Source organism: Antennarius striatus, chromosome 18 (assembly GCF_040054535.1).
Source record: "Antennarius striatus isolate MH-2024 chromosome 18, ASM4005453v1, whole genome shotgun sequence".
NCBI lineage: Eukaryota > Metazoa > Chordata > Actinopteri > Lophiiformes > Antennariidae > Antennarius > Antennarius striatus.
The window spans coordinates 7,859,973-7,887,910 of record NC_090793.1 but is presented as its reverse complement, the minus strand read 5'-3'; the positions used below and the strand labels follow the sequence as shown (position 1 = coordinate 7,887,910).

At 40.8% G+C, this 27,938-nt stretch overlaps 2 protein-coding genes across 15 annotated transcripts in view; one reads left to right on the top strand and one right to left on the bottom strand.

Moving 5' to 3' along the window:
• The window catches only part of mbnl1 (muscleblind-like splicing regulator 1), a 39,652-nt gene extending 34,301 nt beyond the window's left edge, over positions 1–5,351 (bottom strand). For 8 of the 13 annotated variants that reach the window (XM_068340149.1, XM_068340145.1, XM_068340143.1 and 5 more), the window contains exon 1: positions 687–896. The gene's annotated coding sequence lies outside the window, so the exon portion shown is untranslated. Of the gene's footprint in view, positions 1–686; positions 898–5,311 lie in introns of those variants that run through there. The other 5 variants (XM_068340154.1, XM_068340153.1, XM_068340156.1 and 2 more) reach the window with 2 other exon arrangements.
• Positions 728–27,938, top strand: LOC137611942 (cullin-3-like). 2 transcript variants are annotated; one of them, XM_068340142.1, is made up of 18 exons: positions 728–859; positions 1,084–1,433; positions 5,944–6,121; positions 19,749–19,943; positions 20,042–20,155; positions 21,702–21,862; positions 22,393–22,507; positions 22,595–22,823; positions 22,998–23,143; positions 23,230–23,406; positions 23,479–23,649; positions 23,772–23,879; positions 24,051–24,175; positions 24,246–24,342; positions 24,431–24,565; positions 24,704–24,890; positions 26,427–26,572; positions 27,459–27,938. In XM_068340142.1, the coding sequence occupies exons 4-18, from the start codon at positions 19,755–19,757 to the stop codon at positions 27,588–27,590; spliced, it is 2,232 nt and encodes a 743-aa protein (XP_068196243.1). In that variant the 5' UTR covers positions 728–859; positions 1,084–1,433; positions 5,944–6,121; positions 19,749–19,754; the 3' UTR covers positions 27,591–27,938. The 2 variants fall into 2 exon arrangements, with proteins under 2 accessions (XP_068196243.1, XP_068196242.1); XM_068340141.1 differs by lacking the exons at positions 728–859; positions 1,084–1,433 and adding an exon at positions 4,764–5,110 and having other exon boundaries at positions 23,230–23,649.

Below are 27,938 nucleotides of genomic sequence, written 5' to 3'. Positions count from 1 at the left end.
GCCATATACACCGCGCAAACGCGTCGAAGCGCACATATGCACATGCACAAAAAAATAAAAAATAAAAAAAAATTATGCGCTCCCCTTTAAGGGAGGCTCGATTAAAAAAAAAGGGAGGGAAGATGTAGGAGAGAATGAAATTTTCTCTTGTTATAACCAAGCCCTGCAGGATAACTCCCGACATGTCCAACGTTGAGTCAGATGGAGGGAATGAAAGATGAGTGGGCGATCTATTGATCCTATCCTGTGCGCTTCCTGGAACGTTCCGTGGCCCTCCAAACGCGCACATGCGCGCGCACGCACGCACGCACCAGCAAAATGTTCTTGCTAAATAGCTCTACCCTCAGGAAGTAGCTATTGTGTGACTGTCTGCTCGGAGCCAAGAATGTGTCTAACTGTGTGTGCGTTTACTTGCAAGTGCGTGTGTGTGCCTGTATTTATTTAAGATTTTTTTTTTTTTTTTTAAAAAGCAGACGTTACAGAAAGATGTTAACCCTGTGGCCCACACACACACACACGCACACGCACACGCACCCAGACACCCAGGTAAACATTCCATGTATCTTGACCTATGCTCCATGCGCAGCTGTCTACTTTGGGAAGTACAGACTGCAGCACGCACAGGAGGAGAGATCTTGACAAGCCAATGAGACAAGGAGGAGGAGGGCTGAGAACCGAGCTCTTACCTCTCACATTGCTCTCCAGTTTCAGTTTATGTATGCGCTCCCGCCTGTCGATGTACTCTGCGTTTATGCGTTGTGTTCAGACAGGCCGCGACAGCAGACCCCCAGGCACCGGCTGGACCATTCTCAGGCAGGCAGGCAGAGTGCAGCAAGGCAGAGCGACTGGCAGGAGAGAGGCAAGCGAGTGAATCAGCAGCGAATGAGTGGAGGAGCTGTGTGGAGCTGAGCACCAGAGAGAGAGAGAGAGAGAGAGAGAGAGAGAGAGAGAGAGAGAGAGAGGGGAGGAGTGTTTGTCGGTGTGGTTGCCTGTGTGTTGCAGTGTTGGCTGTGTGCGCCAGTGTCTCCCCTCCCCTGTCTCTTGAAGTGGCTGAGCTGGGCTGTGTCTCTACTGACTCCCCAGCTTCTGGATCATCTGTCTGCTGCCTGAGGAAAGTGGTGCTCACTGGGTGGCAGTAGCAACATCTGTGGAGCAGGAAGAGGACGAAGAAGAGGAGGAGGGAGCACTGTGACTGCACAGAGCATACTGATCCTGCAGTCCCCCCCCCCCCCCACATCCACTACCTCCTTCTGCTCCTTTGCTGGGCAAAAACAGCACCAGGAAGTACTGGTTTGGTTACAGCAGTGTTGCATTTACCTTTTCAGCGAAGCTGACGAACAGGAAGAGAGGGGGAGTAGAGACAGGGGGAAATGTTTGAGAAACAGGAAGCTAATGAAGACAGAAGGAAGAAGGAAAAAAGAAGGAGAACGCTGGTAATGGAACAACATAATGTCATGTAGAGTGAGGGATGGCATTAGAAGTCCAATCATTGTCAGTCATAATAACACACAGACGGAGGAGGGAGGGAGGTGGTGACCAATGAATTGACAGATTTCAGAGGTCAATAAGAATAAGGACAATAAGCAGAACAGATCAGATTAGATTGTATAGATGGAATGTTTGTGGAAACAAAGTTTATAAGGGGTTTGGAGTAGATTATGTGTGCCTTCAGTGTGGGTCTCTTTCTGTTGCCTTCGTGCCCTCATAGACCTCATCACAGCCTCAGAATGACAGCTCTCACCTACGTTATGAAGGTAGAACAACCTAAAGTCCTCTAAATCAAACTGGATGACACTACGAGGGGTCATACATTCAGAGTAGCACAGAGCGTGTGAAATGCAAGCGGACACGGCTACTGATTAATGTGGTTTGCTTCTCCATCTACAACATATAACAGGGGAGGGGGATAATCCAAGGGAAACAAGAGAAACCTCCAAACGAAGATTTGGACCTGATCCTCACATATCTGGTTGCCGTCGAGATAGCAGCCTTGACCTTGACATGTGCAGTAATCTCAAAAGATATTAAACCACCGTGAAAAGTATATATATATATATATTTGAGAAGGCTGATTTGAAAACCTCACACTGTCACACATTTTAACTCCACCCACTACCGACCCTTCGTCTTAACAACTTAAAACACTTATCGCTCACCCCAGTGGGTGGCATGCAGGCTTAAATTGGAAGATCAAACGCCCAACCAATCACGGCGCATCTGCCAGAAAGAACCACGTGAACAATATGGCGTAAGACATCAGGCAGCGAGGCTTTTTGTTGAGGTTACACCTTTTGTCCACATGAAAATGCAGATATCTGGGATTTTCTGCTGTATAACAGCTCCACGTTGATAAACATGCTTGAAATTTCGATATTTGTTCATCTGTATTCTTTCTTTATGAGTCATAAAGTTTATATATTTATTTATTCATTCATTCATTCACGTTCCTCGCCAAAGACACCAGTTTTAGGTCAGACCGTGATGCGGTTCCTGCTGGTGGGAGAACTCTGTAATGGGTGCGCTTGGTTTATAATACCATTATATTTGTTTTCATATGTTTGGTATGAAGTCTGATATTATTTTTTTATGGTGGAGTTTCCACAGGTTCCTGTTAGTATATTTATATACATACAGTATATAATGCAAAGAAAAGCAAATCCCATACATGTAGCTGCATCCGGTTTAAATGTACACCTGTGCACATTCTCAAAAGGAGACGCGAGAACCTGTTTTTTTTTGTTTTTTATACGATGTTTTTGCATAAACACACATATCATGATTCACTGCCTCTTTTATGTAAAACTTTCATATTTGTCTTTGTAGCCTACAGCTTCCTTTTTACTCTGGACCAGTTTCTATTGCGGCTTCATGTGAATCTGGTGATAAGTCAGTTCTAATTTACACAGCAAGCCCTTAAATCTCAGGTGACAATCTGCTGTAGAGCCCCTGCTGCTGCGCTAACCCCTTATCTAGTGAATATTCTGCTGTAATGTGCCAATGTCCTAATAAAGAACAAGACACATGATGTAGATCTGAGAGACAAAGTAGATGTCACATATTTATCTTGATCTCGTCCTGCAGTGCCAAAGACAATATTAGTCTTAAACACATGCTAAACAGGTTGAACATGTGCAGTATGTGTTTAAGATTAGCTGACCAATGTGTTCTAATGACTGATCAATGGCTACAACAGGCCACTCCAACCTTCAACAGGAGTTTTTCTTGATCCACGATGAAGACATATGGTGATGGATGTTGCTCTGGTTCAATAGGAGACACATTAGCAATGCCTCCAAAGATCTGGGCTCTCTGCGAAGCTCAGACACTGATGTGGAATTTCCCCTTTTGTGCTGCAGCTGAGTTCATGCCAGTGTTTCAGCTCTGCCTTTCTGACTCTTTCATTAACCCCTCCTCCTTCCTAGTTTCTTGCAATTCATCATCATTGTCTTTTCAGCACTTCCTCTCTCATATGACTACATCTTAATTCCCCTAAATTTGCCTCAGAAAACCACAACCACCTGTCTATTCTTCACAACCCCCACATCTGTAGTTCTTTGGTCCAGCATGAAGTAGAGCCAGGCTTTGGAGTTACCTTCGGCTGTACAACCAAAAGACAGATTCCGCATATCACTTTTATCACATGTAAGACAAGAATTGATTTCTCTTCTTCTGACTTACGTGTCTTTAAAGTGAAATTAGAAAAACGGTTCACATGCCTCATATCTCACAGTATGAGGGTGGTGCGACTGTTCTTCCTGAATGATCCATGAGTCTGTAGAGGTGTTTCAGTATGAGCAAAGAGCAACGGAATTCAACATACTGGGGTTGAGCAAACACACGCAAACTAATGTTAACCCACTGAAAACAGGAAGAGGTGTGTGTGTGTGTGTGTGTGTGTGTGTGTGTGTGTGTGTGTGTGTGTGTGTGTGTGTGATGCAATTCAAGGGGAATGTCCCAAGTTTTTACACTTCTAGATTTGTGAACTGGTCATGCTGCTCTTCTGTGTAAAAAGATGTATCTTGTCATCTGAACGACATCACTATCAAGATGCATTGTGGGAATTAGAGGATTTTTCTGCTGCATACATTTATGTTTCTCTTTTACATATCTTATAAATGTATAGAAATGAAGTGCTATAATCAAAGAAGTAGTTTTACAAGGAATAGTCCAGAAATTTGCATTTTAATGTTTAGTAATAAATCAAATTATCTCTAACAACACAAACATGACCCCGATGCCTCTGTCAGATCCAAACCCTTCACCTTTGCCCTGCCCTCTCTCTCCCTCCTTCCTCATGAGCATTCTACGTTCAAGCTTCCCCATCTTGTCTTGTCAGCGCTCTGTTATTTCCCATGCCTCTGTAAATGACACTTGCTGGCTGACGTGAACTCTCACTCCACTGAGGAAATGTCCCACATCTTTAGTATACCAAACTCTGACAACTCATCAATCACAATGGCTGCAAATACACATTACACTCCCATTACAGACCATCTCAACAACAAACGGCACATATACAGCCTTTACAGAAAGAACTACAGCAGAAAGCTGTGTTCAGCTTTGGCAGGTTTGCTGTTGCTTACTTTAGGTGCTGCAGAATGAGAAAGCAAAATATTAATTTGAGGTCAACTCAACACTTTATCTTCTGCTTGTGTTGTGATTTACTTTAGAATAACTGGAGTAAACCTGCATTTATTGCTATGAATATGTTACACATCACTAAAAAAGTACTTGAAAGTAGGGTAAGCTATAAAAGTGTGCATGTTGGCAAAACAGTGTAATTTGAAATCATGTCTCCCTGGTGCACACTCAGTGGTTGTCTCTGAACTTCTCTCCGCTTTAATGTAGCGAGATGAAGCAGGTGCAACACGGGATGTTGGGTTTGAAATATATAGAGAGGAAATAGCACACTGTCTTGTCCTTATGTGACACCATTACGCGTGTATGTGTGTGTGTGTGTGTTTGCTTGTATACCATTTAAATTTGAAACTTATCTCAGAGATAAAATGGAACTGAATGGAAACACCCTTTGCAAAGAGGCCTTTTGTTGCGTCTTTAAGTAAGCTGCCAGTCTAAATAGAGGCAACAGATACACTGCAGCAAATTTAAGGTAAGCGCTCCTTATATCACTCATGTGCTTATAACCTTTCACAGCAAAGACAAATATCAGACAAGAGAATTTGCTTTCCTACAGCTGACAAATTGTCTTTCTTTGCAAAGCAACACTGAAACTTTCCTTCATTCGAAAAGGAAATTATCGGCAATAGATATTAGACCGACAACAAAGACATTGATCCTCGAGTGAGCTTACCTGTGTGTCTGCCTATGGCTGACGCGCCTCTGGGACTGACAGAGACATTTCAACACAGGTCATGCTGATGCAATGCATTGTGGGATGAACTCACATCATTTCTCTTTCTCTACTTCTCTCACTCTCATAATAGCACCTCCTGCATGGCAACGGCCATACCGCAAATGTGGTCAGGTTCAAAGCGAACTATCACTGCGCAACATCAAGTCTCCATGACAACCACTCTTTATCTCATTTGCATCTTCAGCTTGCATTATCTATCGATACCAAATATGGTCACCTTGTAATTCCCCCATCTTTCTGCACCCTTTTTAAAAATAACTTCCTCTTTTCCTCCATTATCTTGACAGTGTGCAACCTCTTTTAGTGTAAAGTGCACACACACACACAAACACACGCACGCACGCACGCACACACACACACATACATTCACTTTTGCATTTAGCTGTTGAAAGAGGAAGCAGCAACAGACCAGTTTATAGACAGAGATAAGCAGTGAAATTAGGAAGTGGGGTGTTGTAAAGGTTGCAACTGAGGGACTTTAAAAAAACAGAATGGTGACTTGCACGATTATCACAATTCTTGCAACACAAGATCTCCTTTACTCCCCTCTGTTCTTTTTCTTCTTCTAGCTCAATGCATGGATAAGCCCCCTTCTCTTCCTGCCCAAGATGTCTATCAAAGTATCAGTGGAATGTTGAACCAGGCCCCTGGAGCCCACACACACACAGCAACACTCAGCAGCACTCAGCACCTGTCTCCGATCGCCAGCGTAAAGAGAGAGAGACGCTCAATTTCTCTGGACAGCAAGTAAGGGGGGAAATGGAAGAGGAGAGTGGGAGGCAGAAAAGCATTTAATCAGCAGAAAAAAAACACACTGAGCAGGTCGCATGTCATGAGCGAAACATTCTGCGATGCTAAGAGCACTGACATTGTTTAGCATATCATAATGACAGGCATTGTAAAATCTTGGCACAGCTACTGTAAACAAAAATGATAAAAACATGCTGTGGCTTCTGTCCCATGGCAGCGTTTTCCAAATATTAAATCAAGTATTTCTAGATTTCTGCATGTCGCTTCTTGTTGTAAACGTAATCTTGTACGTGTATTGAATAACAGAAGGTTGAATCAATAGAGGCTTTCAAAAGCTACTAGGGTGAAGTGATCTTTCAGGATGAAATGCCAAGAATAAAAATGCGAGGAGAAAATGTTTTCAACATCTTTTTGAAAGGGTTTGCTTCTAAACTCTTTGTGGACATCTGTCTTTTATCCATTTCCTGTAACCTCTTACCGAGCTCACATTGGATGGGTGGAGGAGTGCACCTTGGGCAAATTGCCGGTTGACCGCAGGTTGAACACAAAGAAAGACAGAGCGCCATTTATGCCTGCGGGCACTTTAGAGTCATCGGTTCATCTATACTGGAGGATTTTGATAATGAGAAGGACCAGAGCCAGATCCTTCTTGCTGTGAGGCAGCAGTTCCACCCTCTTTGAGATCATTTAACTGTGAAAATTGGAGGTGAATATCTGTACTGAACTGATATCATGTTGTAGGTAAAGTTAAAACCCCATATATACAGTATATGGTAACACATTTTTATCACTATTTGGCTATAGTTTCAAACATTTGGGCACCTGTACAAAATCAATCAATAAATCAATCAAGTTTTATTCATAAAGCGCTTAATCATGGCAACAGACATTTTAAAGTGCTTTAATAAACAGAAAAACCCAACAGAACCCTCCAGAACGAGCATAAGTGAGGAGGAAACTCCAGGCAAAAGAGACAGCCATCCACCTTTTAACACAACAACATTTTAAGGATCCCCCCCCCCCCCAAAATTTCATGTTGTGAAGTAATGGGCAGAAAGGATTTTTTTTTTTTTCAAAAATCCCTTACATGTTCTGTAGGTAACCATCTTGTAATGTGGGGTCACAGGATGTAGATGCCTCGTTTTACAGAAGTCAAAAAGGTTGTGACCTTCTGTCACACAGCAATATAACAGTTTTATCTTTACAAAATAGTGTTTCAGATTGATTTATGAAGTTATATTGCAGGCAATTCCAGCCTGCATTGTTGAATGGGACCGCAAACAAAATTCTGCTTGTTGCTAAAGGGCCCGGTCTCAACATATGGGACAAACACGAGTTAAACACATCCCACATTGTTTATTTATTTATCTTATCGAAAAAATAATCTAGCACTGATTTATTGATGTTAAAAACCACAGGAACCTTCATTATTCATTTCCATTTATCCATAATTTTGTCTAGAGATCTAATCTCTCCAGCTTTCTAGACACAACATTTATCCATCTGACACTATAATTTATGGAGGCAGTGACTGGAGAAGCTCTGAAGACGTACCAGCGGCCCAGAGCGCCAGGCGGCCTCCCCCCTTCTGGGATGCAGTGCCGCTGGGACTTTGGGGATTGGAAGTCAATGAAACCAGGCCTAATTTAGCCTCCGCCACTCCACAAGCTGCCAGGAATCAGAGTGAGACTCCTTCCCTTTTTAGGGCTCTCAAAGTGCAGCAGTCTGCAAGTGGCACTATTACATTCCTAGGAGCTGGAAGAGAGAGAGAGGTGACAGTCAATATCTCCTATATGGAGGCCTCTTTGATGGCTCTGTAGTTCTAACTGTATTAAACTACCATCATATCTCCACACCACTTTCAAAAGGCACATGGAAGACTTGATCATGTGACGTCGCCCTTGATCTGGACAGGCAAAAAAATCCAGCCACTAATCAGGTGTGAAAAGAGGATTTATCAGACGGTTTGGTTTATATTTACAGGATCCACAGAGATTGGGCCTGACACCGTGTCACATAATCTTTTAATAATCCTGGTCTGCAAGGAACCTCGATGCTACCAGCCAAAAACTTTTTTTTTTTTTTCTCCATCCTGATCTGGCTGATCTTCATGTGACGAAGAGGAACAGAGAGAGGGGAAGCCCTTCCAACGGCTACAGGGTATCTTATTTTAGTATGAAATGTGAATTCACTTGTTTGTGATGAATAAAGTTCTCACATGATTTATTTTGACCTCTGCCAGGTAGGTTATGTCTTCAGGTCCATTTGTTTATTTATTTGTTGGTTTGTTCATGAAACCTTGTGGGAGACTTTGGCCCAGAATCGATCCAAATAAATATTTATGTGGATCCAAATGAAGGATTGCAAGATTTTTTCACTTAATTTAACAGTTTTTAAAAAAATAATTTTTTTTCCTCAGAGGAATTACTCTGGGAATAATGTTGATGACAGATCTGTGTAGGGGGTTAATATTTGTGTGTGCAATTGTCTTAAGGTTTGATTTGATGAAAGTAGCGGTGCCTTGATGTAGGTATGCATTCTACTGGGTACCTTTCTAGTTAAAACTGAGCAAACCGCACGGCAAAAATAACAGCAAAGTCAAATTCAATGCGTTAATTTTTTTAATTAAAGCCTGAAAGTCAAAATGAATGAAAAACAGGGCAGATCGGTCACCATTTATGAACTGCGGCAGTCTGTGTATTTCGATCAATTAGATTAGATGAGGATTTCTTGTTGAACCCCATCCTTGCGTTTCCTACTTATAAACGCACACGTATTACTGAAGATAAATTGAAGTCCTACTCGTAATATGAACTCACATGTGCTATTGAAGACACATTGAAGTACTACTATTGAAGATAATCACCTAAGCCATGATGTGGAACACACAAAAAGACTGTGGTGGAGAGATGATGTCTCATCCCAACTCCTACGGGGAGTTGAGAAATACACGGCTGCTATTTTTTTTTTTGCTTGTGTGGGAAAGAACAATTCAAAGTGACATAATCCCTTTAGTCCATTCAAGGTTTCCTGTCCGACCTGCCAGCATAATAACGAGATAAAGACTACTATGGTAATTTCCCTTATAATTATTCATGCCTCTTGTGCTATGGATGACTGTTCATTCAGCTACCATCCAGTTATAAGAGTTTCATTAAACTTTTGGCTGTGACTCAAACTCTTCACCAAATACTAAAACGGCTGTTGGGAGTTGTTTATCCTGCCTCTTCCATGTCACCCGTCTCACCTCCATTTATAGTTCGGTTCACTGGAAATCTTGGCGGCTCCTCAGAAAATCCTTGTATCATCCGACATCACATGTGAGCCATGAGTCCAGTGACTGTCACCACCCCAGAATGAAAACGTTGGACGCTATTAGGCAACAAGTAGCATCAATAAAACATTAGATTACAGTCTTCTGATAGTGTTTTGGTTGGATCTGTCCTGCCAGCGCATTCAGATAACAGCTGGGCGTCCAGTGTTACAGACGTGAGGTAGAACAAGAAATAAATCAGGAACCCAAGATGGCCGTGTAAATCATGTTCAGTTTTGGATTAGTTGTACAGTTTCTCCGCTAAATATCGAAATGCATGATGAAGAGAACAGACCAGTCAAAGCCTAACAATCCAGCGGGTCTGTTAAGCCTGCTTGGCCCATGCCCCGCGTGCCCCACAACTTTCGTCCACTTAAGTTTAGTGTGGCTTATCTGGCAATGTTACAGGAAGTTAAAAAAATGTCTAGATCCACCCCTCCATCTGGATCTGCTTCAAAACTGCATTCTTCCCCGATCCATGCCTAACCTCTGCTCAAAGCGTTTGTGGAAATCTGTTCAGTAAGTTTTTTGTGTATTCAGGGAAAAACTGTTGAAAGTTGAAAAATGCCGGATCTCACAAAAAATTATTTTCTTTTCATTAGGATCCACACCAAAGTATAACGAGTTCCCTGAGCCCTGGATACTGGCTAATAAGAGATGCCTTCCTAAATCAGGTCTGGTGTAAGGGATGAAGGGTCAAAATTTGGAGTTACAGTGCGCCCTCATTCTTTGCGGTTAATGCGTTCCAGGAACCAAACACGATTAATGAATTCCGTGACAGAGCAACAAACTATTTATCTTATTATTTACGGTAATTTAAAGGTTTATGAACCCTCCCCATACTGATATTAAACCACCTTTTCCCACACTCTTATCAACTGTTTAAAGCACTTTTGTGTCTCACGCAAGTCCGAGACTCACAGAACCGAGCTTACTTCCGGAAACCGTCAACCAATAGAATGCGCGTATGGTATCATGTGACTGCCTACCAAAAATCCGCGATGAGGTGAAGTCGTAAGCTTTGATGCGCAGATGCGCGAGGGCGCACTGTATGCTTTGTGCAATATTGCAAAACGATCCTCCAACGCAAACAAAATCCAAGACAGAGCATAGACTCATGTAATAATTTCAGAATATAAGGCCTCTGAGCTTCTAAGTGTCTCCTGGCTGAGAGTAAGTGTGGAAACACAGCTCAACCCCCAGATGCTGATCTACATCAAAAGCATTTTCTACTGGAAACAGTAGAAAACCGTTCTCTTTGCAACATGGCAACAAGTAAACTCAACATGACATCTACTGTAATATTAAAACTAGCTAAGCTGAGCACCAGACATAATTATATCTCTGTTCAGCCAATCACAAAAGCGTGAGCCATAAATAACAGACTGCTCCCCTACAGAGCACCGGTCTGTGCTGAAAAGTCAACAAACACTTTCTCCAGTAGCTCTCCTTCACTACCGTATTTGTTTTACTCAGAAACAAGAGAGAAGAGAAAGACAGAGGCCTATAGACTCATGAAAAGTCAGGGCGAGAGAGATAGAGCAAGGAGAGAAGAAAAGAAAAACAAATGCAGGCTATGATTACTGAGTCATAATGACGGCTGTTGGATAGGACTGTGGTTATAAGCTATGTCATTAAAGATGGATCCCAGTGGCTGGAAAACCTACAGGACTCTATATGAGGCACTAAAATGCTGGAAGACAGGAAGGCAAAAAATGGAATTTAAGAAGTCTTTGCAGCAGCTCCTTTAAAATCATTAACATGTTTCATAAATATTGCATTAATAATCTGAATTGCTTTCTTGTGAGCAGCAAAGTCCCTACTTTCAGGCCTTATTACCCTGCATGTTTTTGCCAGGCAGCTCCCACTTCGCTCTGCGAAACTGCTTAGTCTCAAGGGCCTTATATTTAGATTTTATGACCAATATTGGATTCTGAGCCAAGATATTTTCACCAGCGTGATTTAAGGTGTCGCTTCAGTAGGGTACCAAGTCATGGCCGCGGTTTACATCAGAACGCAGCGAAGGGCTTGGTGAGGACATTGGTGTTTGTTTTCTCGGGGTAATGAGAGGTGGAATTGGGAATGTGTCCTCACATAGTTGTTGCTAACATGCTAGTAATAGTTTTATATAAGGGATTGGGGAATTTATATAACATCTTAATGCCATGTGATGGTCATCGTTGTGGTAACAGGTCACAATGAGGAAATGGATACATAATCACTGAGTTGCTCCTGATGTAACCCTTTTTTAAAAGGCTTTTTTAAACAATACACGCTCAGTTTTTTAAAAAATGTGATCTTACCAAAGATATGGAAGGATCCAATCTTGTGACATTTCTCATGGCATTTCTCCTAACATAAACAAACATGACTGGAATCACTGGCATGAGACATCTTTGGTATGTATCACATAATAAAAACAGATGTGGCCTAATTCATCCTGCCCTCCTCTACTATCTGTTTATTTACAGCTTTTCTTTTGAGTAGTTGACACTTTCCAGTTTTCGGTGTAACCAGTGACTCATAATTCCCTGTTTGCAATACGTAAAACTTACGAAGGTTGATGGGTCAATACTGGTCTTTTACTGAATGATTCAGCAAGCAGTGAAATGTGAAGCCATGATGGAATTAGCTACACAAGAACTGCAGCTTTTTTTTTACCATTGTGGAGGCTAAGTCATAGGTGAACATCCACAAGCTGCCGAATCATCATTTTAATTTACTATGAAAATGTTCAGACTGAATGTTACCTGTAAAACTCAGTCTTGACTTTACTGTTATTTTATAATTGCATCATTAAATTGTTTTTATTTTATGTTAGGGTTCATATCACAGGCTATTATAACTACAATTATATCAGGTAAAAGTAAATAATTGATGCTGACACTGTGAAACTACCTGTCTAACTGCTTTCTTAAAAATAAGTAAAGACAAAGGACTTCCTTCTCCTTTGTCAAACCTGAAGGCAACAGTATCCCCACAGAGGTGAGACTGTGTGTGAACCGTGAGTTTCCAGCGTGACCCCACTCAGCTCTGTGGACATTTTTCTCAAGCATTCCTATTGACATTCTGGTAGCCTACATTCCTTACTTCAAGGTCAGCAGCAGTGGCAAATTAAATTACTTGTCCTGTTTGCGGCATTGGCGCCGGGTCAACAGCAACTTGGCTAAAATGATGAGTGCGGGATTCTAAAGGGAGCTGCATTTGTCCTGGGCCTCGGGTGTCATGTTTGCAAAGAAAGTATCAGCAGTGGGAAGAGTTGAAATCAAAAGCAGTGTATTGAATTCTGCTTTCGTAATCACTTACCAAAAAAAATAAAAAATAAAAAAATCAATCGTGCATTCAAATGCACCACTTTGTACTGTTGTCCTCTGGGTCTGCCCTGCAGTTGGAAGATGTCATGTGCTTACAGGGATTGACCTGGAGTCCATTGGGCCTAATTTTATTGAACAGACACATGCCACCTGCAGGAGACTTTTGGTATGATGTGGGAACATGCCACATATATTTATTTGTCAAGATTATTATTTTTGTTGGCCAGTTATTTAATTTAAAATTGCCTAGATGGACATCCCTCCCTCTCTCGAAGCTTTTTATGTCGTGCAGGCTGTCAGCATCTGGTGAGCTGTCTGCAACAATATGTGGAGTTTATCTCTCACTCACTGAGACGGTTGTTATCAGCTTACAAACAGCTTACACACCACATTGCAGATATGGGTGGAGCTCCTGAGTAATTTCATGTCAAAACACCACAAGTTGGCTAAACAAGCTTGTGTTTGCGAAAGTTTCACCATGAGATTATTGAACAATCTTTGTGGAATATTCACCACATAGAAGATCATGATGTGTTTTACCTTCCTTTGCTAATATAATTCTAATCAAATTAATGCACTGCGCCAAGCTCACCAGCATCACAAACATGACTCCTGAACCCATACCGCCAGAACCACGGTTCACAGTGCCATAGTTATGTTCAATATCATGACGGTCTCCTGTGTGACGCAATCTTGAGATGAAGTTAGCTCTTTTTCTAAACAGTGTAATTGTACAGGCATTGATTTGAGTCTTTGTACTTTGGGTAGGCATAATTCTAAATAACTCGACGTAAATCTGTCCATGATGATTCTAACTATAAATGCCGCCACTTGGTGGCATGGCCTGAAAGCACGTTGAACACTTTCCCCAGTGGTTCCATGATGACAGGCAGACGTACGTCTTTGCTAAATCCAATAATACCAGGGGGTAGTACAGATAGATGAGAAATTATTTCTTAAAGTTCATGAGGGCAAGAAATGTTCTCACCATCCTCACATAACTAGTGTATGTCACTTTCCTATAGGAGTGAGTGTGTGTGTGTGTGTGTGTGTGTGTGTGTGTGTGTGTGTGTGTGTGTGTGTGTGTGTGTGTGTGTGTGTGTGTGTGTGTGTGTGTGTGTGTGTGTGTGTGTGTGTGTGTGTGTGTGTGTGTAGCTCTGCGTGGCACTGGCGTCGTGCCCGGAGTATCCCATGCCTCACACCCCCAGTCGGCTGGGATAGGCTCCACCACCCCACGACCCACGACAACGGACAAAAGAGGGTACAGAAAATGAATGGATATATATTATATATATATTGCAAAAATGTAATATGATGTAAATCAATTCTTTTAAAAAAAGTTTAAATGATTTAGTTTTTGTTATTATGTTATAATAATAGTTTAAAAATAAAGTTCTAGCATAAAGTTATTTGTCTGTGATTAATTCGCCCTGACATAAAATGAACTGTACATCCTTAAAATTATGCTGCACTGTTTTAGAATTATTCCATTACTGTATTCTATTCTGCAATACTGCTCAGCTACTCTATTGACTATGACCCATGGTATCAAATGAACTATCAAATGGGAATAGTTCTCCACTCTCTTGCCAGTAGGGATGGGCACAAGACAAACAAATATTTCCGGATAGTGATGTTGAGTGAAAACAATCAAATTTGTCACTAATGGAGAGGTCTGTGGGCATCAAGTGGCCCACAGATGTAAGCAGTATGGTTTTAGAAAACAAATCAGCCTCACAAATCCTCTCAGATCGTTTTGTTTCAATATATTTGCTAAATTTAATAGTACTGTAGTTGACTTTGATTTTGCTAATTAAAGAGTATCATAAGTAATTTCCATTCATAAAGTATCTCTCTCTCTCTCTCTCTCTCTTTCGCTCTCTCTCTCTCTCTCTGTCTCTCTCTCTCTTTCGCTCTCTTTCTCTATCCATCCATCCATCTATCTGTCTATCTGTCTATCTGCTCCATTTGCAGGGATGAACCAAAAGTGACCTCAACGTCAGAGCGCTTGAAGTTTGTCGAAAAATCATTTACGAGTTCATATACTGTACATCAAAACTGAATGTTTATAACTGAATCATAGTTAGAAACATATAGACTTGGAGGGAAGAGTTGGGAAAATTACAAAAGTTGCCGCCACTTGCTGGTGGAACGTGTAAACTGCAATTTTACCATTTGGACGTAATAAAAATCCTGAATTCAACGTATATCAAAATATTTTTTGCCGATGTATACAAATACTCAATTTCATTTATTTTTACTCTTAACTTTACTCTTTTATTCTTTATTTTTGTCCAATTTTAACATAAATAGACAAGAAGATAACATGGATTATTCCAAGTTGTTGTATCCTGCCAGCTATGCTGTGATTGGTTAGTTTGAGAAATCAGTAATAAAACATTTAAGGTGCCTCTCCATCATCCCCTGGATACCCTACTAGTTGTCTGTAAAGCTGTTGGGTAGTAACTGTTTTATTATCTTCAGTGGGTGTACGAGTTTGACTGTATCTGTTGTATTTGGTCTGATTTTTGTGCACATGGGGTTAATGTTTCAGTGAATTTTTCTCACTCTAGAAAGCTAGCACGGTGTACTAACTAGCTTAGTAATGCTAGTTTGTGATACAGACCTCTAGTTACTGACATCTGGGGTGTTAAAGAATAGCTGGCAGAAAAACAGATACTGTAGGTTACACCCCGGGTTTCAGTCATTTCGAATCTACCATTTCTCTTTAAATACACTTTCTATTAGTCTGGCTATTGATTATATTCTTTTTTTTGTACAATCTTTTTATTAGAGTCAAAAAACAATAACAGAACAAAAAAATCAAAAACGCTTAACAAAATACAGTTCGGTAAACTTACATTAAAAAAAACAAATTAATTCATGTCTATTTGTAAATGCCCACAGAGGAGAATAACCTGCATGAATCAAATGAGATATACCTGACCTGTGACCAGTTGGAATCAATCTTAGGCTAACTCAATCTAATAATCTAAAATATTTCATTACGGGAGCCCATTGAGCAAGGAATAAATCAGTTTAAAATGAAGTTGTGCAGTTATTTTTTTCCATTATTCTATTGTATGGCGGGTGGTAGAGGGTTAAGCCAGGCCAGAGTTATCATTTTAGTTGCCACTAACCACAAAATTTTCAACATGTACAGCGTTTCATAACCAAATTCCCTTTGGTGATATTCCCAAAATATAACACCGTGGGTCCAAAGGCAAATCAACAGTCAGCATTTAAAAGTGGATAGCAAAATGAATGTATAAATGAACTAATTATTAGACAATAAAATTTGTTTGGTTAAGTTCATTGACCCTTGACCTTTATACACTGGTGAAGACAATCATGAGAAAGGGTATTTAAGGTGGCCATTTGCAAGTTGTTCTCTTTGCATCTTCTCTGAAGAGTGGCAACACTGGAGCCTCAAAACAAATGTCAAATAACCTGAAAGCAAAGACTGTTCAACACCATGGTTTAGGGCAGCGTTTCTCAAATAGTGGGATGCAATGCCAGGTGGGGGGTGTGTGACCCTGGGAAACATGTTTTTTTTTTTGCCGTACTAGAATAAAGTGTAATTGCACACCCACTACAGTAGACTGTCAGAGTGTGCACAGGGAGTATTAGCTCTTCGTTGTAAGGTTGTTGTTTTTATTTAACCGAGTAGGCGATATTTAGTGTAGTAAAAAAAGAACCTCGAGACAACATGAAAACATTTTTAACAGGGATGAAAAGAGGCGGAGAGAGATGCTGCTAATGAGACAAAAGCAGGTCACCCGAAAGCTAAGACCAGGTAATATGATGAAGCTTATGTAGCGCTGGGCTTTACTGTTAATACAGTGGGAGACGAGGAGAGACCAGTGTGTTTGCTATTTCTAAAATGCTGGCAACGGACAGCATGAAGCCTTGTAAAATAAGTTGTCACTTAATTAAGTTGTCACATTACACCCTGAGCACGCTGATAAGCCTCTGGAGTTTTTTCAGGCAAAACATGCGGACTATTGCAAACAATCATGCTTTGTGAATGCTGCTTCAGTAAACCAGCAAGCTCTGTTAACGTCATATAAAGTGGCGTATCCAATTGCTCAGTGCAAAACACGCCACACCTTAGCAGAGAAGCCGATGCTATTGGTTCATGTTGGGTGATGCCAGTGCTGCAAAGCTAAAAACTATCTGTCTGTCCAATGACACTGTCGCTAGACGTATAGATGACATTACAAATGACCTTCAAGAACAGCTGGTAGATAAACTCAGACAAACGTTTTGCCTTACAATTTGATGAAGCAACTGACAGCAACAAAGACTTTGTTTATTACTTATGTACATTTTGACTTGACAAACTCCCTGTGTGAGGATCTTCTTTTTTGTAAATGTGTCAGAGACAGAACCACAGCTGGAGAGCTATTCAAAATGCTGGACTGCTTCTTGACTGAGAATGAGTTAAAGTGGGAGAACTGCATTGGTGTTTGCAGTGATGGTGCATAGACCATGGCAGGGAAGAGAAAAGGACTTTGAGCACTCATCAAGAAGGCCACACCTAATGGTTAGTGGACACATTGTATTATACAAAGAGAAGCACTGGCATCAAGGCAACGTTCCCCTAAATTAAGTGAGGTTATGACTGAAATTATATCTGTTGTCAATTTTATAAAGACCAGACCACTAAACACAAGAGTCTTCTCTGCTATTTGCAAGGAGATGGGATAATACCCTTTATCACTGTCACTAAATAAAGTATTTTTCTGACCTCCTCAGTTCTTGTTAAGCAGAACCACTTACACCGCGGTTAAGATGTTTTTAATACCCAAAGTCTTTGTCAAATTATTGAGATCAATCACAAAGACAACATAACTGCAATGACGTTGGAAGGTTTTTCCAACACGTGTACACCTGCTGCTGGAGGAGTGACATGACTCTCGCGAGATTTCATCGTTGTGCAGTGGAGTAAAGCCTTCCATCAAAACTGCACAGAAACTAAAGTTAGCCAAAAAAACTCAAAGAAGAGACTGGGTGACAAGATCATAACAGATCATGAAAGAAAAACTACTCACACTCACACTACGGGTCATTTGGAAATGATCAATTCACCTAAATTGCATGTTTTCTTGGAAAATTAGATTGATATAACTCGACCTAATTTTCAAAGGGCAGGCGACTGAGTTTCCGTTTTGAGGGCTTTGATGGCTTTAATGGCAAAGTCATGAGATCATCAAGCATCTAAGCAGCAGCTGCCTTCCATGTGGGCTTCAAGTCAACTTATAAATGAGATTGTTCAAACCCATCATGTCCAACCTCAAGGCAGCACCAAGAAGGTACCAAGATGAGGATACAAGACTTACCTGTAAGTCAGTCTATGTAGGCATTAAAACGCAAACCATGAGACCCGAGTTATGGGAATGAGAGGTCTCCATGCTGGCTATCAATTGCTTGTCTGTTGGCTGGTCAGCCTAGAAACCCCCTATCACTTACAGTTGGAAATGGTTGTCGTCCACGTGAAATACCCTAAGATTCTAAACTATGTTAGCTGGTCCAATTATTTATCAGTAGATGGAGTTGCACCCGTAGCGTACCATGCCTCACGCCCGCAGTCGGCTGGGATAGGCTCCAGATACCCTGCGTCCTGCTACAGGGGAAGAAGCTGGTATTGAAGATGAATAAATGAATGAATAGCTAGGTCATTAGCGTGATTGTGATATCATTTTGAATATGGGCTAACAGGAGCATATGAATGGAAAATTAACGAAATGTTAACAAATAGTCACAAGCTGAGTAGCAGACCTTAAAATGTTAGCTGCAACGAAATTATATTCAGTGATCTAATATTACATTATGATAACGGCGAGTTGTTAAACAGTTGATTTATCCTTCTGCCCTTTGGCTGCTTTGTATATGGAAATTAATGCATTAGCATCGTGGTTTGGTTGACAGCAAATAGAACCACATCCTTACATGAGACTACAAAAACATGCCTCAGGTAACTGGAGTAATGCTCAAGGTGACAGCGACCCAATGACCTACCTCTTGTACTGTTCCACTGTCATGACTGATTCCAGCAGCAACCAGTGATCACTGTGCTGAAATACACATAGAATCACTATTTTTGTGGAAAATGCCATTTTGTCAAAGTCACTTATGCTTTGCATCATCTTTGATTTACTTGTTATTCCAGAATATATTTGTGGGATAAAATAGCTATCGGTCAATCAATTCATTTGTTTGTGTGTAAAAGTGTTTTGTTCAGGGCTAACCTCTAAAACCGTTCACTAATATTGAGTATTTAACTTGCATTCAGAAAGCTGTGGAAGTCAAAGGTGGCTGAGAGCTTGTCTCTCCCCTCTGCTCATATTTGGATGTCCAGTTTGTCAGAAATCAAACAGCCAAGGTTTATTAGCTTTAACTTAGCTTTGTAATGCGTCATAGAGATATGGACACTAGGCAAACATTCATTCATTCATCTTCAAACCCGCTTCTTCCGCTGACGTGGGGTGCTGGAACCTATCCCAGCTGGCTTAGAGCGTAGGGTGGAGGAAACTCTGGGCATGACGCCAGTGCACCTCAGAGCTACACAGAGACACAGACAACCACGCACGCACACACTCATTCCTACGGTCAATTTGGGATCGGCCAGTTAACCTGAAGCACATTTTTTTGGAGGTGGGAGGAAGCCTGAGAACCCGGAGAGAACCCACGCAGTCAATCAATTAATTTAGAGAAATGAAGTTGTAGTCACAATAACCAGGTTTGTTAACGTGGCTGTTTCATCTCAAATCCAATGCTTTACTTTGAAAGTCCTCGGGCAAACATCTGTTCTTTCAAAAAGAAAACTCCTCATTGCTTATGTATCTAAAAGGCAGTAAGAAAGGTTGCCACAACTATACTAGTTGCCACTCATATGTATTCTTAAAAATTCTTCCTGCAATAATAATCTTGACAAGCATCCTTTTATACAATGTGAAAATATGTCAAAACACCTGTATCCTGCTGTCCTTCCTAGACGACAATGGATGAGACGTATGTGAACAACATATGGAATTTTCTTAAGAATGGCATCCAGGAAGTCCAGCGGAAGAATAATGCTGAGTTAAGCTTTGAGGAGCTGTACAAGAATGTCTACAAGATGGTGTTCCACAAACATGGAGAGAAGCTGTACACAGGTCTGAGGGAGGTTGTCCGTGAGCATCTCAAAAAAGTAAAATATAACTTATTCTCTGACTCAAGTCTTTTTTCACTATCAGCAAAACTATGAAGTTTCTTTCTATCTTTGTTTATTTGTTTGTTTGCTTAAAGGTGCAGAAAGACGTTCTTAACTCTCTAAACAATAACTTCCTGCAAACACTGAATCAGGCCTGGAATGACCATCAAACCGCCATGGTTATGATCAGAGACATTGTCATTTACATGGTAGGTCAACACCTGTCACACATAAGGATTTTTTTGCAGATGAATTACTGTTTTTTGCTGTCTGTTTCTGTCATGTGAGTGCTGTTGTCTCTGTAGGGGGTATTATCATACATCTGTTATTACTAAGTTTGTGCTTTTAAGGAAGAGCTCTTGTTAAAAATAGTGTTGCCTTGACCCTCTGCAATTTGCATACAGGGCCAAGAGAGGGCTGTCTGATGCTACCATCACCTTAGTGAACCTTCTTTATAAACATCTTGAGGTCAGCAAGAAACATGCTAGAGTGCTATTCATTGACTTTTCATCAGCCTTTAACACCATCCAACCTCATATACTAGTTGAAACACTAATTAAAACCTTTGGTTTAGGTTCAGGTATCACTGGTTGGGTTCTTGATTTTCTCGATAATAGAAACTAGAATGTCAGGGTAAATGGGAAATTTTCTGGAGAATTAACATCATCCACAGGTTCACCCCAAGGTTATGTCTTCTCGTCACTCTTGTATATCCTGTACACATGTGACGGTAGAAGCCAACATGCTGACAGACATATTATAATATTTGAACATTATTCTGTTATTGTCAGTCTTCTCAATGATGGTGAGGTCAGCCATGAACCAGTAGTAGATGACTTTGATTCATGGTGTGAAGAGGCATTTCTACAACCTAATGTCAAAAAGATCAAAGACATGTGCATTGATTTCAGGTGACGCCCACCTCCTCCTCATTGTAGTGTCACAAGTGGTCAGACAGTGGAATTGATAACCACATATATCGATTGAAATCGATTGAAATTTGATTGAAATTTGATTGTAATACTGAAATGTTGTGTAAGAAAGTTCCAGCAGCACCTCTTCTGCTTGAGGAAGCTAGCCAACTTTCAGATGGACAGGTCACTGATGATTTTGTTCTACAGGGCTTTCACAGAGTCCATTTCCTTTGCTGTCATCTGTTGGTACGGTAACCTTGGTGCTAGGCGAAAGATTTTTTTTATTTAATACACTGTTATAATCCCCGAAGGGAAATTAAGAACACAGACTCTAGTTTTTGTTAGTCAATCACGCAAAGGGGCCTGTAAGCATGCAGGGGAGGTAGAGTGGCGGGCAGCTCCTTTGTGGTGCACTCAAATGAGCAGCTTGTGAGGGGGACGGCGCCTTGCTCAAGGGAGCCTCGGCAGTGCTCCAGAGGTGACCTGCACCTCCCATTGTCAGCTCACTTCTAGGTGTTTTTTTTGGGCGGGAGCGGGAATCGAATATGTCATTTGCCATCATTTATTCGACAGTCTAATGAGCTTTTACATGCATTCCATTACAAATGAAAGCTCCTGTGAAGCCTGTTTTATAGCTGAAAGTATTGCATGGATATAATTTGACACTGATGACGATATAATTTGACATGTCCATGGGGTGGTAAATGATACCTATCAGACTATTGGCGTAGTGTTTAAAAGAATCAACTGCATTTTAAACTTCCTTAAATGTGCATACATTTACACTAGTGTTCTTGAATCACTTTGAGTCTTTATCATCCCATTCTTTCTGCCCTCTCAGGACCGGGTATATGTTCAACAAAACAACGTGGAAAATGTCTACAATCTTGGTCTTATCATATTCAGGGACCAGGTAGTGCGCTATCGCTGCATTCAAGACCACCTGAAACGGACATTAATGAACATGATAGCCTGTGAGAGAAAGGGAGAGGTTGTTGACAGGTATGAAGGAAGACTATTTCACTAAAGGTGTTTATTTATCCAGTATTTATTATGTACATTTATGTCTGAGCAGTGGATATGTAAAATTTCCTCGGGATTAATAAAGTGTCTACCGACCAAGCTACCTACCTACCTACTTACCTACCTACCTACCTACCTACCTACCTACCTACCTTCCTTTCTACCTGCCCATCCGTCTATCTATCTATCTATCTATCTATCTATCTATCTATCTATCTATCTATCTATCTATCTATCTATCTATCTATCTATCTATCTATCTATCTATCTATCTATCTATCTATCTATCTATCTATCTATCTATCTATAGATCATTGTATGTATGGGGCTGCTTAAGAAACGCCCCAAGGTTTGGTTAGAAAATTAGAAGTCTCCGTGCTTTGAGGTGTCTATCCTTCGCTGGTCGGTTATTTTTTGTAGCTCTTGTTAAATGAATAGATAAAAAGGAATGCTTAATTATTGCAGATTTGGAATCTTACTTATATCTTACTAATAACCATTCATTGTAGGGGGGCCATCAGAAATGCATGCCAGATGCTGATGATTCTTGGCCTGGATGGTAGGTCAGTGTATGAGGAAGACTTTGAGCTTCCTTTCTTAAAAATGTCAAGGGAATTCTTTCAGGTAAGTCTGTGCTATATTCCAGATGCCTCTATGTTTTCTGCAATTGGAAATCTGTGTATCATAACAACACAATATCTGCTCCTTCAGATGGAGAGCGAAAAGTTCCTTGCACAAAACAGTGCCATCGTCTACATAAAGAAGGTAGAGGCCAGAATTAATGAGGAGATTGAGCGAGTTTTGCATTACCTAGACAAGTCTACACAGGAGCCCATTGTCAATGTGGTGGAAAGGGAGATGATTTCGAAACAGATGAAGAACATCATGGAGATGGAGAATTCTGGACTTGTCCACATGCTCAAGAATGGAAAGACAAGAGGTAAACGTTTTACCTAAATGGTATTACCACTTCAGTTACCTGTCATTGTGATTTTGAAATAAAATGCAGTTACAATGAGCAATTACAAACAAGGCATTTGTAATCATATTCCTTAATATTTTGTGTTTGTTTTGTTCCATTTTCCCCCACCATGGCCCACTCCTCTCCTACCAGACTTGGCATGCATGTACATGCTGTTCAGCCGTGTGCCATATGGCCTGAAAACCATGTGTGAGTGTATGAGTTCTTACTTGAGAGAGCAAGGTAAAGCTCTGGTGTTGGACGAGGGAGAAGGCAAGAACCCTGTTGATTATGTTCAGGTAGGCTTGGCTCTGCTTTAATGTAAATGGAAGGGAGATGTTTCATCATAAATGACGTAATCTCTTTATAAATGTCTTCCGGACAGAGCCTGCTAGATCTCAAGACACAATTTGATTGTTTCCTCATTGAGTCCTTCAACAATGATAGACTTTTCAAACAAACCATCGCAGGAGACTTTGAGTATTTTCTTAATCTCAACTCACACTCACCAGAATATCTGTCACTTTTTATTGATGACAAGCTCAGGCAGGGCGTCAAAGGGGTAAGTGGCATCCTTAGTACTCGGCAACATTTCAAAGAAGTTGAACAAAGCAGTCCTGTCTTCTTTCACCAGTTGACGGAACAAGAGGTGGAAACGATCCTTGATAAGGCCATGGTGTTGTTCAGGTTTATGCAAGAGAAGGATGTGTTTGAAAGGTACTACAAGCAGCATTTGGGCCGCAGACTGCTCAGCAACAAGAGTGTCTCAGACGACTCGGAGAAGAACATCATCTCCAAGCTCAAAGTAAAAATATACATATTCATGTCTATTGTAACTGTTGTCATGTCTTGTTGAAGTTGCCTTGGTGTCAGTCTATCAAAAGCTTTCGTTAGCACTTTCAAATGTTGTATGTTCCTCTCCCGTAGACAGAATGTGGCTGTCAGTTTACCTCAAAACTGGAGGGAATGTTCAGAGACATGAGCATCTCCAACGCTACAATGGATGAGTTCAGACAACATATACATACGACAGGGGTAAGGCAACCAGACACCCTCTCAAAATAAAAACCCAGTGCTTTAAACAAGGCAAACATTTGACGTGAACCCCATATGAACTAGAATTCAGTATCCATATCACTGTTGAGCAACATTGGACGGAAGTGAGTCTGTCAAATTAAGTTAAAAAAATGCATGCATCTCTTCAAGGCATCTCTGAGTGGTGTGGACCTCACAGTAAAAGTCCTTACTACTGGCTACTGGCCTATACAGTCGGCAACACCTAAATGTACAATCCCCGCCACTCCTAGCCACGCCTTCGAAGTCTTCAGACGGTAAATCTCCAAAATTGATAGGGGTGAATTTAGTTCTCCGTGATTTCTAAAGATGACGCTTCTTCTGCAGGTTTTACCTCACTAAGCACAGTGGTAGACACCTCACACTTCAACACCATATGGGCGGGGCAGACCTGAATGCAACTTTCTACAGCAACATTAAAAAGGTTATAACTTCTTTATTATTTTTTATACTTTATGACACAATAGTATTTTTTAGGATTAACCACCCCATCTAATGTAATTCACTTGCAGGACATTGGTTCAGACGTGGGTCTGGGGGGTGCGCAGGTGACCAGCTTGAAGACCCGGAAGCACATACTGCAGGTCTCCACCTTCCAGATGACCGTCCTCATGCTCTTCAATAGCAGAGACAAGTATACTTATGAGGTGAGCGCGAGCTGAAGCTCCTTTATCTGAATAACTTATCCTTGCTCCTCCTTCAGATTGTTTTGCCGAGGTTATTTTCATTTATTGCATTACAGGCTTAATTGTTCTTATCTTGGCTTCTTTCAAACCCATCTACAGGAGATCCAGCAAGAGACTGATATTCCTGAAAGGGAGTTAGTGCGAGTATTGCAGTCTTTTGCTTGTGGAAAGCCTACACAGAGAGTTCTTACCAAACAGCCAAAATCCAAGGAAATTGAGAGCGGACATGTGTTTACAGTCAATGATCAGTTTACTTCCAAACTGCACAGAGTTAAAATACAAACAGGTGGGTAAGACTTTATTTCATGGAACCTAGTTCACAGATTTCCAAATTGTGTTAAATTGTGGAGAAAAGATGTCCCAGAACTGAGAACTGATTTTTGATCGGGATTCGGTCTGGACTAACGTTTTGCTGACCTCTTGTAACCCAAATCACCTGCAAAAATTCACCTGAATTATGTTCACAGAACTTACTTTACTGTAAGGTTATACATACAAAATACACTTTGGGAATGTCTCCCTGTTGCATGTTTTTGAAACAAGATTTCCCATCACTTGTCAGATATATTTTTATTAACTATGCCTGTATCAGTAACTACGTCACTCCTAACTTACTTATTTCTACTGACAATTCCTGGGTACCAGAAAACTTCTCTCCTTTCGGCTTTTTCCTTCAGGGGTCGCCACAGCGAGTTCAGTTGCCTCTAACCCTGTTTTCCGCATCCTCTGCTCACACACCTGGAGTACAGGAGTACAGGGAGATGCAGCGTAAGGTGAAGGTAGAGGTAGCAAAGGCCAAACAAGGGGTTTATGATAACTTGTATTCTAGGTTGGACAGTAAGGAGGGAAAGACTGATCTATACAGGTTGGCAAGACAGAGAGGCAGAGATGAGAAGGACGTGTAGCAGGTTAGGGTGATTAAGGATAGGCATGGAAGTGTATTGACAGGTGCCAGTAGTGTGATGGGAAGATGGAAAGAGTACTTTGAAGAGTTGATGAATGAGGAAAATGAGAGAGAACAAAGACTAGAAGAGGTGACTGCTGTGGACCAGGAAGTAGCAAAGATTAGTTAAGATGAAGTGAGGAGGGCATTGAAGAGAATGAAGAGTCGAAAGGCAGTTGGTCCAGATACCTGTATACCTGTAGAGGTTTGGAAGTGTCTAGGAGTGGTGGCAGCTGAACTTGCTGCAATGAAGAGGGAGGGAGTGTCAAACAAGAAGTAATAATTATAATTGTAAACAGTGTAAGAAAGAATATAACCTATACCTAGAAAATAATTTCTGAACTGAAGAGAGATGTCATCTTCTCAGAATCCCTCTTATGAGAACAAGAGTAAAGCAGTGACTGAATATATTTTCAAAATACAGTACAGTCCCTCGCTTATTCGTGCTTCAAGATGCTCGACTTCTTCACTACATCATGAATTTTTAGTAGTCATGTGATAACGTACGCGCATGCTATTGGCTGACAGCTTCCGTGTGTGTGCTGCGTTCTGACTCATGGTTCTGCCTGGGACTTTTCTTTAATACAAAAGTGCTTTAAACAGTATAAGAGAGTGGGAAAAGGTAAGACAGATATAAGGATGTTTAATATCAGTATGGGCAGGGTTCATAAACGTTTAAATTACCATAAATAATAAAATGAATAGTTTGCTGCTATATTACGGAATTTTGTTTTTTACGGTTGGTCCTGGAACGCATTAACTGCGATTATGAGGGATTACTGTAGAAAATTGTCATTGAATATGTTGGTCTTTCTTTAACTCAATTAATAGTCATTAAAAAATCCTGTTGCCTTCCATGTCTCTGTCTCACATTTCTAGTTGCTGCTAAACAAGAAGAGTCGGAGCCTGAAAGGAAAGAAACACGGCAGAAAGTGGATGATGACAGGAAGCATGAGATCGAGGCTGTCATTGTCCGCATCATGAAGTCAAGGAAGAAAATTCAGCACAAAGTCCTCGTAACTGAGGTAAATAACCCATGTGATCGATCAATAAATCAGTCAGTCAGTCAGTCATTGATTGATTGATTGATTGGTTGGTTGGTTGATTGACGTCCGTCCATCAATCAATCAATCAATCAATCAATCAATCAATCAATCAATCAATCAATCAATCAATCAATCAATCAATCAATCAATCAATCAACTTTTATTTGTATAGCGCTTAATCACATCAGCAGATATTTCAAAGCACTTTAACAAAGAGAAACCCAACAGAACACTACAGAGCAAGCATAAACGACAGCGGCAGGGAAAAACTCCCTCATTGAAGAAGAAATTCTCGACATGACACAGACTCTGGAGGGCGGTCATCCGCCTTGAACGGTTTGGTCAAGGCGGATGGAAAAGGGAATAAAATGGGCATAGGGACAGAGCAAGGAAAAGAGAGAGAGACATAGACAGAATGGTATTTGGCCCGGATGGAATTGCAGTAAAAAGTATACAGATGAGCTTGAGCCGTTGAAGTGGGGGAGGGATTATTAGGTCTTCAGATTTCTTGCCTTCTATACTTGTTCCCTACCTGTCAGGAGAAGCCCATAGACAGCGGCAGTATCTTGCAAGCATGTGAAGCGTCAATGTATAAGGATCAAGAAAAAGCAAAGAAAGAGAAATAACAGAAGCTCCTAAAGTAGTTAATGTAACCCCCTTTAACTGGAGAGACAGAGAAAATAGAGAAAATACCCTCAGCAGTCTAGGCCTACAGCAGCTTATCTAAAGGAATCTGCTTTATCAAAGAAGAAACTATTGATTCCACTCTTAAATAGTAAAAAATCTTTTATCCTAAAACTAATTGTCTGTCCATCACTGAATGAAGGTGCCATTTTCTTACATGTTGTTTTTTTTGCATCTGCAGGTAATCCAGCAGCTCAGCGCACGTTTTCTTCCAAGCCTTGTGGTAATCAAAGAGCGTATAGAAGGACTAATAGAAAGAGAATACTTGGCAAGGACATCAGAGAATCGTAAAGTATATACATATATCGCATAGAAGAGGAACTACGGATAAGACTGGATGCAAAGGATTTTTTTTTGAACTGTTGAACACATGGACTGGAAATTTAAAGACATACTGGGAACTTTAATCCGTGGTTTTCTCCTGGTACTCCGGATTCATCCCTCCGTCAAAAAACAAACATGTATTAGGAACATTACGTTTTGTTGTCCCACCGTGGTGGTGTGCTCAAGTCACAGCTCTAGATAATAACTCTTAATTACTAGATAATTTTTAACAGTTCCAGCTTTACCTGTTTCCAGTTTTCACGTGTATAGATCCAGCTTCAAGCTTTCCAACCCTTGTAGAGATCAATATTACAAAGAGTGCCTTGGGAAAATGTAA

Excerpts from the sequence above, each read along its gene's own strand:
- LOC137611942 (XM_068340141.1), top strand. The coding sequence starts at position 19,755 with ATGGATGAGACGTATGTGAACAACATATGGAATTTTCTTAAGAATGGC. Across the intron at positions 21,863-22,392 it reads AAGGGAGAGGTTGTTGACAG|GGGGGCCATCAGAAATGCAT; the intron begins GTATGAAGGAAG and ends CATTCATTGTAG. Across the intron at positions 23,880-24,050 it reads AACATATACATACGACAGGG|GCATCTCTGAGTGGTGTGGA; the intron begins GTAAGGCAACCA and ends CATCTCTTCAAG.